The sequence below is a fragment of the Mangifera indica genome, chromosome 19 (genome assembly GCF_011075055.1).
Source record: "Mangifera indica cultivar Alphonso chromosome 19, CATAS_Mindica_2.1, whole genome shotgun sequence".
Classification (NCBI taxonomy): domain Eukaryota; kingdom Viridiplantae; phylum Streptophyta; class Magnoliopsida; order Sapindales; family Anacardiaceae; genus Mangifera; species Mangifera indica.
Window position 1 is genome coordinate 8888223 of NC_058155.1, and position 19365 is coordinate 8907587.

A 19365-nucleotide genomic window follows, 5' to 3' on the forward strand; every position below is an offset into this window, starting at 1 on the left:
AATAGGGCAGCTCTTAACAGTCTTTCAGCACTGTGTAAATAAACCCAGTTATGTATGTGAACAGTAGTTCTACCATTTCAGAGAAAAAAAAAAAACATTCAAATTACAATCAACACCCCAATAAAACAGAACTGATCAATTCTTTTTATCCCTATGATTTACCTTTTTTTTCTCTTTTTGTTTCATTCACAACCAATGAAGGAATGCAAGGTATTTTAGTTGAGTAAACCACAAGGTTAAGCAGTAAATAAACATCTTGACCAAAGACCTCCAAGCTTTTCCTTTTGGAAGCCCCTTGAAATCCTGCAACTCCCCCAACAATCAGAATTTTCTCAGCTGTACTTGGGTAAACATCTAATGGGAACAAACAGAAGCTCTAAAGACAGTACAGAAGCTTTAACATGCAGTCACAAGATTGTGCATGAACACCTGGACTTGTTTGGATGATCATTCTGCAGTTTATCTGAAAAAGTACATCAGGTGTTAGTTCCAAGATACAGATCCATAATTTATTTCAGTGTTTCTAAACCAGCTGTTCGCAAATCTATGAACTACTGCTATTAAAATAAAGGGAAAATGTCTCATATAGTCAGTCTCTAGAGTTTCTCCTAAAAAGGCTTAAGCTTACTTCAGGCTGTATTTGTAACTTCAGACATGACAAATTTACCAGAATGATAAAATCCTCTCCAATTACTTAGGGATCTAAACACAATCCTGAAGGCGAGCTGGGTAGGTGTACTCATGAAAATATGAAGCAAAAGAAAAAGTTGTGGTACGAAATTAAAAAAGAGGAATCTATTTTTGTTCACAGGGAAATCAGGTTCCATCGTAGTTATACGTTGTTAAAACATGGTATTCAGTATTAACTTCTACTAACATATGCAATACCATGAATACTTAGGTAAGAACAAGCATACAAAGCAGATGACTTGCAGGTAAAATACTAGCTAGGAAAGATGGTCTGAGGATACATCTAGATGCAAAATTGCAAGCCCGTAAAGATGTTCGTTCGTTCATACAATCAAAGAAAATAAATGAAATCCCAAGACAGGGCATATCACAGATTACCACTGTTTTTGTCGGGTAAATGAGGGCGTAGAACAACATGCATAGTGATGACACCTCCTGGAAGTTCAACAACTGGGAGTCTGGAGTCGGCAATCGTCCTGTTATTCTCCAGTATCTTTCCAGCATGAATGAGCTGCAAATTGTTCACCACCTTCGGACCGTTTTCTTTATCTACCAAGATGAAAGCAGCAATTTCTCAGGAATTTAAGTCAATCCCATTGCCAACAAAGGAACAAATTTGGGGTCAAGAGCACAACATGCAGAAGGGCAAGAACACACTAAAACTAAAAGAGGTAGAAATCAATAGTCATAAATCATTAAAAGCTTACAAATTTGAGCCTAAATTCATTGCACAATCATTCAAAATCTGTCATTGTATGAGAATAAACGTGCTGCCACAATGATAGACTTTACAATCATCAATGTAAATAGCCATAATAGCATTTCTAAAGAACAGTTTTTGTTCTTTTTTTTACTATCAGTGATACAATGCCATAAAAAAACAATCTTTATTTAACAAACAGAGCAAGAATTCAATCGATCAGTAAACGCAAGAAGAAAGAGTCAAACAGGAAAAAAAAAAAAGTTAATTTTGTAAAATAACAGGTAAAAATGCAACACCAGATTAAAAGAACGAAAAGTTGGGGGAAAAATGAAGAAAGGTAATGAAGGATTAGAAAGCCTTCATTTCTCTAATGAAGGATTAGAAAGCCTAAGGTCAAAGATTCAAAGAGTATTGCAATAGTCATCTAAAAGCTGAGGATTGAATTAAGTAATATAGAAGAAGTATAACCTTTAGGCCATTGTGCAATTATTTTCTCTTTCAGAGAGGCAACAGTGGTTGCTGGACTATACTTGTTTGGACCTATGTCAGTGCCATCTGCAAGCCTGAACTTGAGTTCTATCAGATCTTCTTCTGCCATTGATGAATCAATATTCTTACCAAGAACCCACCTCAACCTATCATAATACTCTCCTCACACCACCTGAAATTGAAAAAAAAAAGGAAAAAAAAAAGAGCCTTTTCTTGGGACAGAAAGAAAGGATCTTTACCAGAAAAAACTGAGCATTCTCATGAATTAGATCAGATACCACTGATATTTACCAAAGATTTACTGAAAATAGATCGAAGACAAAAAAAAACCATGAAGCAGACAGTATTTTCAATCAAGAATAAGGTAATGTTGGAGTCAGAAATGATTAGGATTGGTTAAGCTTAACAGAGAGAAGGAAGAGGCAGACAAACAAGTTCAACTGTTGAATTACTTGAAGTAGAAAGAAAGAAATAAACTAGAGTAACCAAATGGCAGCTTTTCAACTTAGATTTTTACATATAACTAACAGAAGAATCCAATCATATGGAAACATTAACTGACATTACCCATTTTATTTTATTTTATTTTAATTATGTCACACCTACCAGGTTTTATAAATTAATTTCACATATTGTTTAGGATTAGGTGGTCTTGTTCCTGCCATTCAATTTCTTCTGAAAATAAACAACATAATTAAAAAAAAAGAGAGAGAGAGAGAGAGATGGTGAGTGGAAATCACGTTTAATTTAATAATTATTAATTACCAAGTGATTAGATTATTAATTTGTTTTGTTGATTGATTCTAATTAGTGCAAGTTGAGGTTAGTGACATAAGCACTTTCCGAGAAAATAATTGCGGATCCATCCATCCATCCTCTTCATCACCTGCTATTGTATGGACTAAAAAATGTGTTTCGTTTAAACAAATTTGAGTTTAAAGGGTATTTGATTTACCAAATTCATGAATCTAAAAAAATTTGATACAAATCAATTAAAATAATATTGTTTTAATTAATACATATTAAAATAATATTGTTTTAATTATTTTTTCTTGATACAGTATCAACTCGAGCTCACGACTTAGCTCGGCTCAACATTATAACTAAATTCAAGTTTAATTCTTTTCAAACAAACTGAATTTGAATAACTTTGAAAAGAGTTTATTAAATTTAAATTTGGTTTGATTTGAATCTAACTGTAGCTGTTATTGTTGCTTTACCCAATACATCATTTGCTTCTTCAATCGGAAGTTCTGATAAACATCTTTCAGATTTAATTATGTTTTCATTGCAAATGGTAACAAAAACTGATGTAAACTGCTCAAAGAGACGTACTAAATGTATAATAGCAATTACCAACCAAGCATGAATCTTTTGTGTTGTAGAAAGAATCAATGCGCTGTGTGATGGAGACAATCGAACCTTTGCCATTATTCTTGACCAAGCCATACAGGACCAAAGCACAGTATATGGACTGAAGGAGAAGAAACAACAGAATTTAAGCTTTTTTAAATTGATTCTCTTATGACTTTACGATTGCTTTAATGGGTAATGTTCATGTTTGAGACTAACAGAAATAGTAAAAGTAATCATGAAATAAGATAAGGCTTGGTTGACACTTTGTTTGGAAGAAGTTCACCTTGGCCGCCTTTACCCATTACCTACCAAGATGTCTTTCTTTCTATATATTAAAATCATGAAAGGCCAACCACTGCTTCAGGAACAATGACATGGGAACAAAATTGAGAGAGCATTCTCAATGGCGGCCTAAGTTTTGAACAATTCAACCTCAACAATAAATGATAAGAAATTGAAATATTTAGCAGCCTGAGAAAGTTATTTAATAGCCATGGACAGGTTCATTGACCTTTTACATTTAGGTGAAAACCAAGAAAGGTTTCAAGTTCCTTGGCATTTATTTTTCAATTAAGAACACTTCATCTTAAAGATCAGCTTAATACAATTCATTTTAATCACTAATTTTTGATAAAGAATGGAAAAATTACCATCTTCACGCTGAGAATGCTGACCACTGATGGCCCGCCACTGAGAAAAGAGGCAGCTCAATGGCACAAAGGAATAAGAACATCAACAAATATGGTGATAATGTTTCACGAGCATAAATGAGGGAATCTAACTTAGACGTATCAGGTCTGAGATTTATGTAAAAATAAAATAAAATAAAATAAAAAGAAAAGCAAAAAGATATTAAGTAATATAGGGAGCTAAGTGGGTTCTACTGTTCTAGTCCTTCCTGTGAAACAGCATAAGATAATCCAACACATGGTCCATGCTACTGGCAATAACAGGGAAAATATTAAAAGCTTATCTTCTATTTACTCCCATTTTAATCTTCAGCACATTATTGTGTCATATACAATGTCCATATCTTCTACCTAGTTCTTCATTTAAGGTGAAAACTAATGTGTCCATGTAAGGTTAAGATTGGTAAAGGGAAAGGAAATTACTGCTGGATATCTCAGACCAGGAGACACAAGTTGCAGAACTGTGATGCAGCCATTCTCAAGTTCTAGTATTTGGCACATCTCGTTTATTTATTAATACCTGTTGATTCATTTGCCCATTGACAAATTCCTTCGAGGAAAATTCAAGTAGTAAATAGATGAAAATTTTATTTGAACAGCTCTAAGGATAAAATTTCTGAAGGCAGAAATTTACTGCAGAGTTGCTGCAGCCGTTATGGCAATAAGTAAGAAATCTTTTCTGTATAGGTACACCACTAAAAAGAAACTTGTCATAAAACAAAATGCTAATATTTTGAATCCATACTTTAAAAGAAAAAGACCAAGAGCTTAAAGATATCAAACAAAGAACAAGATAATGAAAGCTAGTGCTTCACAATAACTAGAAATCTTCAGCTACAGCAGAGTGGATATGAGGCAACATTTCTATTAGAATTCAGAGTATCTGCTCAAAAGTACAATGCCAATTAGACAACTATTACATAATATTTGTTCATAATGTTAATTGTCCATGCAAGGCTGATGAATGCTTCAAAAGAAATATGATTTTGAGGACCTTTTGTTACTATCTTATACTATGCTTGCTTTCCACATAATAGTTCATGAAGAGATTCTAAAAACACTTAAATCTTGGTAATTCAATGAAGCAGAAAAAATTCATCTATGCTCTTAGACCGCAATAGATAAGAAATTAAAGTGGAGGTTTCACCAGGCATTTGGGAGGTCAAATATATTCATAGTCTTGCAACTTCCAATGCAATAAACTCCCCTATAACTATATATTCCATCTTTGTAGTAAGTACTTTGTGAATCTATTCAAACAGCAGAGATGAAATATTCCCAGATACATCATTAAACTTTCCCTATCATGTAGCTTGAGCCTTTATTTGCACCCTGTTAAGAGGGAGAAAGCAGTTTTCCACTGACTCCACAATTTTCTATTTATGTCCTAAATCAGATCTTAGAAAATAGCTGAGCACCAGAAACAATAGTTTGCAAACAATACAGTATAAAATATTTAAAGGACAAGCTTTTAATTCGCCCAACATATTTCCACCTCAGGCAGGAAAAGGCTAAATTAGAAGTCTAAACCAAAAGGTTACATAATCAGGCGGCTTCAACAAAGGATCAGATTAATGTCATAGAAAACGATGAAATCTGCAAGCTAAGTTGATATATAAGTAACACACAGAAAAGATCTCCATAAAACAATGTAACGATGCAAGTAAAACAGAATGTCCCATTTTATTTGGTTTGCACTTTCCGTATAGTTCTTTATACATTACACACAAGCTTTCAATAGAAAACAAATAATTCACTCGACAAACCTCCAATTAGAAATCAAGTTTTACATCTGTTCAAATTTCGACCAATATTAAGGCCACAGTATTCATTTTTAAACTGCTAACTAACCGACTTGCCAGATCTGAAAATCAACAGCATGTGTAATTTGAATATGAAAATCACCAAATCTAAAGGTGATGAGGCAAGGTGATCCACAAGAATATTGGAGGCGCTCTCTGATAGTCTCTGGACATAATTACTTTAATTTGCAATCTTGTTGGCAGATTTCCCATCATGATAAATTTGAATGTATAAGAAAAAAGCATACATTAAATACTTGAATGTGCCAGTACTCAACTTGAAAAAATTTCAGCAGTTTTTCCACCTATAGAGCTTGTAGAGAATCCTGAAGACCCATACTACAACAAGACTCTCTGCCAGAATGCTTGGCATGCTGCTATATATCGAGAACTTGACAACTGACAAGTTCAGCAGACCCGAAATCCCTAGTGGAAATGACCTTCCAAACAACAGTATCTGATACTGCAAGTGAATCAGAATGATCTTGTAACAAACCATCTGGAAGAGAAGCTGAGCTCGATGGCATAGAACCCAAATTAGAACGCAGATCAGCCTGCAAAACAGAAATCTCATGATTGGCTTCTTTTGTTATAACTTGAAGCTTTCCATGAAAACCCGCAAGTAAATATGGAGATTCAGAATCTGTGAAATCAGATTTTGGGACTTCTCCTATTACAACCTTCCAAGCATCTTCTTTTTGATCATATACCTTAATCTTACCACTCTCCAAAGAACTAGAAGGATCAAATGCATATAATTCACCATCAACTACGACACTCAATTTTGTACCTGCCTGTCGTGCAGGCCAACCCTCTCCCATGCCAATTGGCATTTCTGCCCATGAATTTGTATCAGGATCATAAATCTCTCCTCCAACATCTACAAAAAAGGGCCATGAATATAAGCTTTGAGGCACACATAATCTTCCCATGTATGAAGTCATCCCAGTGGCAATAGGCTTCAGCATTTCAGCAAAGAACGCATTGGGTAGCAGTTGAACTTTTGAGAATGGCATGCTTGGAACTTGAGACCACGTATCAGTGCAGGGATCAAAAACTTCAGCAGACTGAAGAGGAGTCAATCCTGCCCGGCCACGACTAACCCCCCCAACAACATAGAGCTTATTATTTAAAATGCCTGTCTTACAGTAGGCCCTACCTATAGACATGGAAGTCACTTCACTCCATGAATTTAAAATTGGATCAAACCGCCACACGGATTTCACGGTTGAGGTTCTAGAGAATCCTCCTAGCACATAGAGGCATCCATCAACAGCACCAATGGCACAACCACAAAATGGAATTTGATCCAACTTATCCTTCAAACCAAGCCATCCCTTCACCATTTCAGCAAATTTAACACTTGGTCCAACCACATTGCACATCCAAAGTCCAGAAGAACCCTTCCTGGATTCTTCTTCATGAACAACATGCGGAAGTAGAGGCAATCTCTGCCATTTTCTCGACAGAGGATCCAAAGCATGCCACAAAAGTCTATCATCTTCTGCTTTTGTCAAAATATACAACCATTCTTCTCTCATTCCCAGTTCTTTTCTCACTTTAAACAATTCAGGGTTCATAACTGTTTCCTTCCACTTTCGGCACACCAACTTCATGTTGAAATAGCAAATTCTAGGGACCCGAGCTAGAATTTGGATTGACAACTCATCAGGAAGATTGGGAATTAGTCGTGGGCCATCATCAGTAAAGCCAAGTGACATTTTTTGCTTCTTGCAGCTTTCATTCTTTGAGGTCTCACTGCAATCACTTATCCTACACTTGGCACTACCAAGGCTGAGGACAGCTCCCATCAAGAAACTCTCAGATTATGCAATCTCACTAACCCCTGGATTAGACCAACATTTTTTTATAGTAGAAATTTGATCAAAACGCTGGGAAAGCTAATACATCAATGGAATACATAAACAAAACAAACATCTGAAAGAGAATATTGCAGGAAGAATCTTATTGAACTCCAGAATTCCACATATAAATAATAACATCTTTAAATCACGACAGAGAAGAGAAAAACCAAAATTTTTGAAATTATTACTCCACCTATTTAAAAAGGATAAAAGAAAACGAAACAGACAATTGAAAACAACTCCTTCAGACAATAAAAAATAAACCCCAGAAACTCAAAGAACAGTTAAGCACAGAGCACCATATAACATCATTCTGACACAAAATTCCTCAACACTGATCAAGATCAACTCTAATATTCGCTAAATCACGCAAACTCGAATTGCACAACCCACCAAATATCTAATAATAGCCATCAAATAAAAAAAAAAAACCATCATACAGGATCAAGAGTTATAAATTACAGATGATTGCATATCTGAGGAAAAAACAAAAAGGGACATACACATTGTTTAGATCATGGAATTAAAGAAAAAATAGGGAGAAATGGGTACCTGGAAATCAGAAGAGAACAAAAAATCTACAAAAGTTAGGTGAGTAGACTAAAGATACCCGACTCTCTGTCCGTGCGTATATATGAATCGGTAATTTCAGTGTGCGTGTATCTGATCTCTCATCGTCATCATTTTTATTAGAGGAATATTATGTGTACTCACTTTGAGTACATAAATGTATATATATTCATATGTGTCATCATATAATTGATTATTGTTTTATTCAATTCAAAATCATCTAATCATATGATGACACATATAAATATGTATACATTTATGTATCCAAAGTAGGTACACATAATTTTATTGTTTTTGTTATAGCTAGAGGTTGACGAGTTGACGCAAAGTCAGCGTTTTTAATCAGTGAAGTCAATGAGATGATGACACGTGGACGGATAATGATCATTCTGATGGGAAGGAAAGTGTCAGTAGACACGTAGATCACAAGTATTCTTGTGCTATGTAAATGGTATTGGAATCGGAATCGGCAAGAAGAGCATTAATTAAAAAAGGGGCTTCATATATTTTAGGACAAAACGCTTTTTCCCACCCAAGGTTTAATGTAAATTTAATTGACACTTCTCATCTTTTACAAATTTAATATTTACTAATTAGTTAAATTTTATTATTATTATAAGAGATAAAATTATTATTAAAAAAATTTATTTAAACTCATATTTTAATATTATCTTTAAATTTTAAAATTTTTATTTATGCCTTTTAATCTCATAGTTTTTAAATTAAAAAACGGTCTTTTTTCCCTTCAAATTTGTTTGCAAACTTAATCTTTTTTTTATATATGCCATTCCCCCAACTTTTTAAGTTATTTTAGTTTCTTCCCTTCACTCTCCCTTGGCTTCCAGATCTCATCTCTGAAGACTATTCATTGTCTTCGATTGTCAGCTCTCTATCTCCTGATCACTCTCCCTTCCCTCTCCAACCACTTTCACTGAAAATAAAAACGAAATCATTTTTGTCTCAAAACAAGACACATTGTTTTCGTCTAATAAACACTAGGGTCGAGTCGTAGTTAGACGAAGGCTAGTCTAAGACAAAGACGATTTTCAATTTCGACTCCAAAAAAGGTGATTGAAGAGGGAAGAGAGAGTGATTGAAGAGAGAGTGATTGAAGGGAGAGCACCAATGGCTAGAGATGACAAATGGTCGTCGAATGTGAGATCTAGAAACTGAGGGAGAGTAAAGGGGTGAAACTAAAGTTTTTCAGAAAGTTGGGAGGATGACATAGGGGAAAAATGTGAGAGTTTGCAATCTTAGATTTAAGGGGCAAAAGCCAATTTTAAACCCAAAAAATGTGAGGTTATGAGATATAAATAAAAATTTTAAAACTAAAATATTAATTTTAAATAATGAGTTTAAATAAAATTTTAAATAATAATTTTATTCTTAATAATAATAATAAAATTTAATAAATGAATGAATATAATTAAGGTTTATACTAAACCTTGGTGGAAATAAGTCTTTTGGCCTATGTTTTATTTTTCTAATCCCTAATGCAATTTTTGAACTTTGACAATTGAAAGCAAAGCCATTAAGTATTCCCTTCTTATTGTCACCCTGATCCTTTTGCCGGCTGGCTAAGTGACTTCACAAAGCAGTCTTTTTTGGTTTTGGGGGACAGAGATAACTTCTCTTTGGGATAATACCCAAGATTCTTGCTCACGTTCTGGTTAATCCTCGTCAGCATGTCGGCAGATAAAAATTACCTCAACTCTATGAAAAGGAGTTTACTGGCTGATTAAGAAAGCTCGTAATCGCAATTTTACCAAAGGCATTTAGTACAGAGAAAATTTTCATCGTCTATCGTTTCATTTAAGAAAAGGGGAGGGGTTGTTGAATGCTATGCAGTATGCACCCAGCCCATTCATGAAGAACTTGTTCAAGCATAACCCCAAACCAGTCTCTACTGGGGCGGGGAGAGATTTGATTCGTATTGGTGTTTGGTTTGATTTATATTTAAACAATAAATTTACCTAGACATAAAATAAATACACATATAATATATCATATAATTAAATATTATTAAAATGATACTTAATTATATAATAATACATTATTCTTATACTTATTTAAGGTAATCAAAGTGTGTTAGTTTCATCAAATGCCTCACAAAAGACCTTTATGTCACATTGGAAACAGCCTGCACAAACCCCTCTTTGCCTCAAAGTATAATTATTAACCGATAATCAGGCCAAGATAGGCTACATAACAGCCATCAACGGAAGAAATGTTAAAGTTTAAGGGTGTGTATAATTTGGTTTAAACCATTTAAAAATTGTGATTTAGTTTAGTTCGGTTTATAAAATAATTTAGATTGGTTTCATAAATTTTAGAAACAGTTTATGGATTGGTTGCAGTTTGGAGGATCCCACTGAAATATATATATATATATATATGGGAATTTGGGTGCTTCATTTGTTTTTAATTTATTTTTTGTCATTTTTTTATATTATTATTTTTAAGTTAGGGCTGAAATTAAAGTAATTTAGTTTGGTTGGATTTAAACCTTAAAATAATTTAGTTTGTTTGGAAGTTAAATAAGTTTTTAAATCCCACCAAATCGGATTAGAGACACCCTCCAATGCTTAAGGAGCTAAATTAACGTGATTCGGGCTCTTACGAAAGAAATTATAATTTGAATCTGGTATCTCCCTACTCGTGTACGCGAAGCACGTACGTAAAACTTCGTATCTCTTGACCTCATTTTCCGAAATAGTTTTAGTCATCTGCGAGTTCATTATCATTGTTGATCCACCTTCATCTGTTGTCTCCTCCACGCCTCTAATCTTGTTTATATTATTCGAGTCAGTTTGAGCACTTTCTTCATGTTCTTCTGGTTTCCCTTCCCCAATGTCAGTGTAGCCATCTGCTTCTTCTTCTTCTTAGATGAATTCAAGGCCTTCTAGCTCTGGCTCTTTGTTGTTAAATGCTATGGTGTCGTTCAACAACACAGGATTTAAGATAAGACGAGTGTTCTCCCTGTAGGCTTCGAAGTACTGGTGGTGATGCTTCACTCTCATGTGTCCAGGAAAGTTTCTGGTACTTGCCAGTAAAGGGACTGGTGGTGGATAACTGGATATTCCCTTGACATGAACACCGTTGGCGCCGCTTACCAATGTCAGTGTAGCCATCTGTTTCTTCTTCTTCTTAGATGAATTCAAGGCCTTCTAGCTCTGGCTCTTTGTTGTTAAATGCTCTGGTGTCGTTCAACAACACAGGATTTGAGATAAGACGAGTGTTCTCCCTGTAGGCTTCGAAGTACTGGTGGTGATATTTCACTCTCATGTGTCCAGGAAAGTTTCTGGTACTTGCCAGTAAAGGGACTGGTGGTGGATAACTGGATATTCCCTTGACACTGAACACCGTTGGCGCCGCTTACCGAGATTATGATTTTGATCAAGCGCTTCTGATTTAGTCTCCTGTAGAATTAATAGTGGTGGGATTCACACCAAAATAGATGAAATAAAAGAAGCGGGGAACTTTTAGTTAAACATTGAGAAGAAGAAAAGAGGCCGTGATCTTAGTGCAACTTACTATAAACAAAAATATTTACAACTATGTGACCTAAAAAAACCAAAAAAAAAAAAAAAAGCACAAAACGAAAAATCAAACTGAGAAGAGAGAAAAAGGAAAAAAAAATGTAGTAAGAGTTTCTGCGAGTGTATATGTCATGTATCCGTTTTAAGTTGTGACAGGGCACGGCAAATCTATTATGTGAGTTTCTTCTATACGTTAGGCAGTGGACATACTCCTAGCTCGAGGGTTGCCTATCGTCGTCTCTTGGGGAGACATGAAGTTTGTGTATGTGAAGCATGAGACGTCACACCGATTGTTGGTAGGGGAACTAGCGCCCCAATAGGTGCTATCAGAGAGTATCATTGAGTCATTCAATAAGTGCATGAACTGTGCTTCCCAGGCTAGCGGATTGTGTTGCCACCTTGGGAGGCATATGTGGTCACTCAGTTTTGATCGAGTTTTGGAAGTGGGGAATTGTGACTAGAACTACCTTTATCGATGCAATTGGTGGCATTCATAGATCTATTGTCTGTTCTTCTTCCCCCATCAAAAAGGGTTTGGTTGGGATAAGGCAAGATAAGATGTACTATTGTTGGAATATAGGAGAGATTGTTGTGGGATGAGATGTTTCTTTCGAACCTTTCAACTTGTTAAGAATTCATACAAGTAGATGTTAAGGTTATACAAATAATTGTCTTTATTAAGTGTTATATGATGTGATAGATGACATTTTTATCCTAAAATAACAAAAAAAATAATTACACTTTAATTACGATTGTTGAGACGGTAAGAAATGATTTCAAGATAATAAAAAATTATTATTTAATATTAAGCAAATTGATTATATCTCATTTGAGGCCTCTCTTGAACTATGGGTTGTTGTAACATTTGTTCGTTAATAATTGATTATCTTAATGAACATCATGTCCGCAAGTTTAACCGAAGAGTTTTTATAATATAACATAAAAAGTGTTTGATTTAGGGTAATATTTTGACGTTACCTTATTTAACTTGCCTAGTAATAAAATGTTTTGGTAATTATCTATAAAAAATACTAATATATTATTAAAATGAAAAAAATTTTAAAAAATACACAAACCAAATATATTTAACATAAAACATATTAGATTAATCAAACACAACAATAATTTAAATTTAATAATCTTTCAAGTTAATAAAATTATATTTTAATAGTTATTCATAAATACTAAATTTTATTAAATATAATATTAATTTATATTAAATAAATTTCAAAGTAATCAATCTTTTGTTAATTTTTTTATTTTTTAATAAAAAAATGTTGAATCAAATATATCATGATGAATTCGAGTTTTAAAAAAAATTATGAAATCATGTTTAATTATGATAAATTTTTGTGTTTTTTGTTGAGTTTTTTTCCAAGCAAGAACCTTCACTCTATATATATCCAATCATCTCAATTATATATGGCATATATTAACCTGGATTCTTCCTGGAAGCGAATTATTCTAATTTGCAAACTAAAAAAATTGAAATGGAATTAAAAATAGTGCGTTGGACAGTAGTACTGTTAATTTAATACGGAGCATCAAACAGATGCCAGATTGAGACCCTGGGGCAGCCGATATGAACAGTAAAAATGCAGAATCATTGACAGACCAATCATCAGATCTGACGATAATGGATATTGGGAGGTGGCTGTACTCTACACATTTTTATATAAGGCCAAAAGACTTTTTCCCCACCAAGGTACAGTGAAATGCCATTCCCACCCACTAACTTTCAAAAACCCACCCACAATCAATTTTCCATTAAAAATTTCAATTAACTTTAGGGGTAAAATCGTTATTTAGTAAAAAATTAAAGTTTCATCATAATTTCCTCCCCTATATTTAAAAACTTATATTTTACCCCCAACCAAAGGTTTGAAAAGTGACAAAACCCCCCTAGGGTTTGTTCCTCTTCCTTTGACATCGATTTCTCCTTCCCCGACCGTTGGCCGTCCTCCTTTCCCCCTTGTCTCTCCTCCGGTCTCTCTCCCTAGCCTCTTTGACCATCTTCAATCAGAGATAACTCAGACGAAGATGAGTAGTCTTCGTTTGAGACGAACATACGTCGTCTTCGTCTCTTTGATGAAGACCGATCGTCTTCGTCTAAGAGATGAAGACGACGCGTCTTCATCCAGACGAAGACAATTTAGTCTTCATCTTTGGCTGAAGATGACATGAGAGGCTAGGGAGAGAGACGGAAGGAGAGATAAGAGGGGAAGGGAGGACGATCGACTACTGGGGAAGGAAAAATTGACACTGGAGGAAGAAGAACAAACCCTAGGGGGGTTTTTGCCACTTTTCAAACTTTGGGTTGAGGGTAAAATATAAGTTTTTAAATATAGGGGAGGAAATTATGATGAAACTTTAATTTTTTTACTAAATGATGATTTTACCCTTAACGTTAATTGAAATTTTTAACGGACAATTAATTGTGGGTGGGTGTTTGAGTTTTTGAAAGTTAGTGGGTGGGAGTTGGTAATTCACTATACCTTGGGTGGGTGGGATAAGTCCTTTGGCCTTTATATAATATATATCATGAGTCATGCATGAATATCGATCATATCCCAACAACTTATGAATAGTTCCCTCGGAACTTGCTCCTTACATCTTCCTGCATGTTGTGGGATGCTTGTAATTGACCTGTTTGAAGCATCTGCCAGCGCCACTGCATTCTGATTCTGCCAGTGCACCACTGATTCATCATCTCTTGTTTTCTTCAGTGAACATGAGATATTACCACAACTACTGTTTCATATTTCACATCATCATTCTCTCTCAAATTTCAAAATCCACATGGGTAATGGATTCCATATCATTTAATATACATAAAGCCTGAAACAAACTTACACTGTTAATTTTACTCCCGTCCCAGTTCATCTTGTTAAACTTTGTTTCATCCTGGCATTTATTTGGGAGGAAAATGAGAAAGGATTTCAAAGAGATAAATGGGCAAATATAGACACAAAAATGAATTAAACTCTGCCAAAACGCCATTTCATGAGCACAACCCTAAAACAATCCCGAAAGAACAACTAAACTCTTCAACGACAAAGACTAATGGTTTTCAAGTGAATTAAAAGACTAAGACAAGGCTACCAATAAATCAAAGATGTCCTAAACTTAACCTTTAACAACTCCTTAAGGCCAAAGATATTTAGTTTTCTGGGATTGAGCTAAGTATGAACTGGCTTGATAGCTGGAACTGGCATCCCTAGAAAACAAGATGAGTTTATTATCACACTGTTGTAATTCAAACACTTGCCGCCGCCTCCATTTCCACCCATTGAAACAGCGGCATTCTCAACAGATGACTCGGCTATTTTACATTCATATTCAGCCCTTGTTTGTTCCGTATCCTTACATACAATCTCCTTCTCAACGTCATAGACAAAATCAGCAGTTGAATTCGAATCTTCAGTCTCTATCTTTACTGCAGCTGTTTCTTCTTCTTCTTCTCCCTCATTGCCATGTTGTTCGTCGATTTCATTGTCATCAGCAAAAGGAGGGGCCAAAACATCGTCATCTAGAGGAACAAGCTGCAACCTGAGATGACCATTGGACCTATAGGCCTTGAAATACTCGTGATGCCTCACCCTCTCTTCCCTGAGGATCAGCCGGCCATCATTCGTATAGTATCTTCTCAACACAAATGGCATATGCGAAGGCAGGTTTTCTGTACGTGCAAGCAATGAAATTGGAGGAGGAAATTCTTTCTTCTTCGTTGACCACCTTTGACATCTCATACCATGAACATAATTTTGCACACGTCTTCCCGCATTCTCATCTTCTCTACTCTCCGTACGCAAATATTCATAATTCTTCAAGTCAAGACAGCTCTCCATACCAATGTAATCACCCAACTGAGAACAAAACGATGGTGATAGCTGTTGAGTCAATAGCTTAGATTTCATAACAGAAGAATTGTTATGGTGGTTATGGCTATTCTCGGGACAAATGTTTACAGTCTTGAGACCAAGTTCTATACCTGATGTTTCTGGGGTCTGCATCAGAAAAAGAAAGCTAGAAAGTGAAAATGAAATGTGGGGTTTTTAATGACTCTATCAATCTAGCTATCTAGGACTAGAAGTACATGGAGTGAGCAGTAAGGTACTTTTTGGCTGGTTTTAAATAGAAAGTTTTAGGATTCCGAGGAAGTTATCGAGAAGAAAAGTATTGAGAAAAGAGAAAATTGTAGCAGAGACAGCTAATATCTGTGACGTCAAGATTGGGGAAGTATGTGGCTTGGACATATTCAAAATCTCATTCATAAGCAACCTTCCTGAAATAAACAAATATATAAAAACAATGAGACCATATGCAAATTACAAGTTAAAATTCTATTAGTTTTATTGTATGAATCCCATTGTTCTTTATTCATCCAAAGGTCCACCAGACGAAAATCTCGGATTAAAAAAAAATAATAATTTTTTACGCGTCCAGAAAGCTTGGCAATGATCTGTGAAGCAGACATCTATGGCATGCAAACATGGATGCCAGCTCAAACAAACAATTAATATTATTTTCATTCCTTTACTCTCTGGACGAACTAAACCTTCATTATAGATGCATAATGAGATAGTCTCTACTCTAATTTTTTTTGCAACCATCTCTGATGATTTAAGGAATAACATAATAGCAGTACTGGAATTTAATCAAACACGAGAGGAACGCCATAATTCCAAGGAGCGTATTGTTTTATTCAGTTTTATATAATAGACGGCTAAACGATTGAATTAAGCATATGCAAATGTCAGCAGAACAGACATTTCAATTCATAGACAAACATAAAGAAAAAGAAAATCAACTTACCGGATTGCGATGGAGAAATAGGAGTCGACATCATGACCCAGGGTTTGAGATGTCTTAAAAAAGAGGGGTGAAGAAGAAGAACAAGAGAATCAGACGAGGATGACAACTAAGAAGACAAAGAGACAGATAGGCATCAGGTAACGCTCTTGAGATTCTAGCTTGGCTTCGATTTCACCCCTTCAATTTCTTGTTTTTCTTGTTTACAAATACATTATCTCTCCTAATATCAATAACAAAATCTTCTTTTCTTTAAAACTGCCGATTTATAGGCGGGGCTTTAGGGTTTAGTGTTCACCGAGTCGTGACTCAGTAGACATTTAAACCTTAGCCACTTTGTGGTTCCTTATGGTTTTCCATTTTTGGTATGTCAACTCATATTCTGATATAATATTTATTATTTATTTTGCTATAATAAATAATATATCATTTAAAATAAATAAAAGATAAATCAGTTGAAATAATCAAAAACTGCTTCCACCATTTACGTATAAAATTTAATTTAAAAAAATTAGAATTTTTACTATTATTATCATTTATTTTAATTAAATAATAATAGGTCACTATATCATTAAATAAATTTAAATAACTAAAAGTATACGTAGTGATGGGGGAAAGTAAGACGAATTTATGTGGTGATTTGTGATGCTTGAACGGGCGTGACGGGGACGATAGTAACTGCCAGAAGCTGGATCCACATCAATAGTATTATCTGAAACGACAATAAGCAAAAGCCAGAAAGGATATTTATTGCAAGTTTAAGGTGGACATTATAGAACCAGATTGGTCTTGTAGATGCATAAATGCAAATACCCGTAGAATAACTAACATTGTCCTACCCAAGGTTTGGGTAAAAGACGCTTTGATACCCCTTAATGGAAAATCATACTATTCTATCCAAAATCAAATTCAGTTGCCGGAGAAATTTTTTTTTGGTAAGTATATATTAATAAAAAAGCAACGAGTCTTCTAACAGGAGTACTCGAGAATAACCAACACTCATCCTTCTCAATGGGAAGGACAGTCCAAGACGAAACCAAAGTAAGTTAAGACCTCCACGATAAAAGTTAGATAGACTAATATCATTTTATCTAACTTTACAAGTATATGTAAAGACTTAGTCAATTTGACATCTAAAATTAAATTATCTTATTATCTTTAACTATTAACTTCTTAAAATTACCATATTACTAAAAATAAATATAAAATTAAAAAAATCTTTTAGATTTCAAATTTGTGTTTAAAACATTAAAGAAAGATTGTAAAAAAAGTTATTTTTTTTATTTGTTGGGTGATCAAATTACTATTTGTTCTTATAGCATTAGTTTCTTTCTTAAACAAAGTTTGATTCTAAGTTATCAATATGACTTGTGCCGTCAAAACGTGAAAAAGTGTTTTTGGCAAAGCTTGTGGGAAATATATAATTTACTCATACCCAAATAGAATTGAACTGCAGTTACAAAGTATGTTGATGAATATGGTAGTCAAATTATGTATCATATCGGGTATTAAAAATATAATTTTTTATATCGTGCATTGTATCGTGAAATACGTATTTAAAAAAAATTAATAAAAATAATAAAAAAATTTAATTAACATTTCATTATTTTAGAAAATATCATAAACATTTATAAAAATTTAAAATTTCTCATATACACTCTTACTATATCATCATTTTCTTTAAGAAAGTATATTAATTCGTATTTGTAATATGTATCAATTATACAATATATTTACTATATTATATTAATTTGATATACCTTATAATATGTATCGTTTTCTATCTGTATTATATTATATAATAAAATACGTATTATGTATAATCAGATAACGATAACCATATTAATGAATGCTTTTAAAATATGTATGGTTTAAAAAAAAAAATTCTACAAGGGCAAGGCAAACGCTTTTAAGGCACGTTTGGTCTAGAAAATGTTTTTTTATTACTAAAATTAGAGGATTATTTTGAAAATAAATTACTTTGAGGATTACTGGATATAAATTATTATAATATTTGATAAATTTTGATAAACTAGGTAGGTATAAATAATTATTGTGTTTAATTAGGGACAATAAAAAAATACTAGTATATTATTTTACTTAAATATCCTTGGATATAATTATTCTAAAGTATTTTTTATGTTATTTATTATATTAATTGAAAATGAGATTATTTTTTCTAAAAAATTAATAAATAAAAATATAATTATAATAAAATGAAGATTACCTTGATAATATTTTAATACCTAAGATGGAGGTGGTAGTCAGATTACTTCTTATATTATCTGTCACATCATCATTGATAATAAACTATTATAGAAATTTCTTATTACTTATAAACTAAATAAAATAATTAAAAAAATATCAGAGTAATCTTTAATACCCTCTAACCAAAAGCACCCTTAAGTTATAACCTTTCTTCAACTCTTATTCTTTTTAGCAGGCCCAAATGAAAAAAAAGTCTCAGGCCCAGCCAATAGAAACTTACATGATGTTTGTTTACCCAACAACTTTATATTTTCACACAAATTTATGGTTTTTTATCATTATCAATTAAATTTGTTCATAAATCAATATATCAAAATTTGAAATTTGACAAAGGCCAAAGGACGTATTCCTATCCAAAGAATGCTGTTTTTCAAAATTTTCACTTTTTAACTTTGAAAATCTCATTTACTCATCTATAAACTGTTAAATTTGTTAATTTTAAGATTTCATCTCTTTTTCATCCCTAAACCTTAAATAATAATAATTTGTTCTTAAGACTAAGTTTTCAAAAATTACATTCTCCTATAGGGTTTATACTTCAATATTTGACCACTTCCTCAAGCAATTTCTCATTTCTAACCG

At 33.5% G+C, this 19365-nt stretch overlaps 3 protein-coding genes across 4 annotated transcripts; all 3 read right to left on the reverse strand.

The window, feature by feature from the left end:
* Positions 1-121: 121 nt before the first annotated feature.
* LOC123202940 (membrane-anchored ubiquitin-fold protein 6) lies at positions 122-2411 on the reverse strand. Of its 2 annotated transcripts, none has more exons than XM_044619086.1 (3): positions 1862-2411; positions 1072-1239; positions 122-463 (listed from the first exon to the last, which is right to left on the reverse strand). In XM_044619086.1, exons 1-3 carry the CDS (start codon positions 1989-1991, stop codon positions 408-410), a joined length of 354 nt encoding a protein of 117 aa, XP_044475021.1. In that variant the 5' UTR covers positions 1992-2411; the 3' UTR covers positions 122-407. The 2 variants fall into 2 exon arrangements, with proteins under 2 accessions (XP_044475021.1, XP_044475020.1); XM_044619085.1 differs by having other exon boundaries at positions 1069-1239; positions 1862-2404.
* A 3174-nt stretch (positions 2412-5585) lies between these two features.
* LOC123203469 (F-box/kelch-repeat protein At1g22040) lies at positions 5586-8283 on the reverse strand. The gene is made up of 2 exons (XM_044619820.1): positions 8147-8283; positions 5586-7575 (listed from the first exon to the last, which is right to left on the reverse strand). The coding sequence occupies exon 2, from the start codon at positions 7538-7540 to the stop codon at positions 6107-6109; it is 1434 nt and encodes a 477-aa protein (XP_044475755.1). The 5' UTR covers positions 7541-7575; positions 8147-8283; the 3' UTR covers positions 5586-6106.
* A 6308-nt stretch (positions 8284-14591) lies between these two features.
* LOC123202550 lies at positions 14592-15934 on the reverse strand. The gene has a single exon (XM_044618480.1). The coding sequence runs from the start codon at positions 15714-15716 to the stop codon at positions 14883-14885; it is 834 nt and encodes a 277-aa protein (XP_044474415.1). The 5' UTR covers positions 15717-15934; the 3' UTR covers positions 14592-14882.
* Positions 15935-19365: the final 3431 nt, after the last annotated feature.

What these genes read in the sequence shown, in the direction of transcription:
- LOC123202940 (XM_044619085.1), bottom strand. Translation starts at nt 1,991, where the DNA reads ATGGCAGAAGAAGATCTGATAGAACTCAAGTTCAGGCTTGCAGATGGC. An exon ending in AATTGCACAATGGCCTAAAG is followed by an intron (nt 1,240 to 1,861) that starts GTTATACTTCTT and finishes TCATCTTGGTAG; the next exon opens with ATAAAGAAAACGGTCCGAAG. An exon ending in TTTACCCGACAAAAACAGTG is followed by an intron (nt 464 to 1,068) that starts GTAATCTGTGAT and finishes GTACTTTTTCAG; the next exon opens with ATAAACTGCAGAATGATCAT.
- LOC123203469 (XM_044619820.1), bottom strand. Translation starts at nt 7,540, where the DNA reads ATGGGAGCTGTCCTCAGCCTTGGTAGTGCCAAGTGTAGGATAAGTGAT.
- LOC123202550 (XM_044618480.1), bottom strand. Translation starts at nt 15,716, where the DNA reads ATGCAGACCCCAGAAACATCAGGTATAGAACTTGGTCTCAAGACTGTA.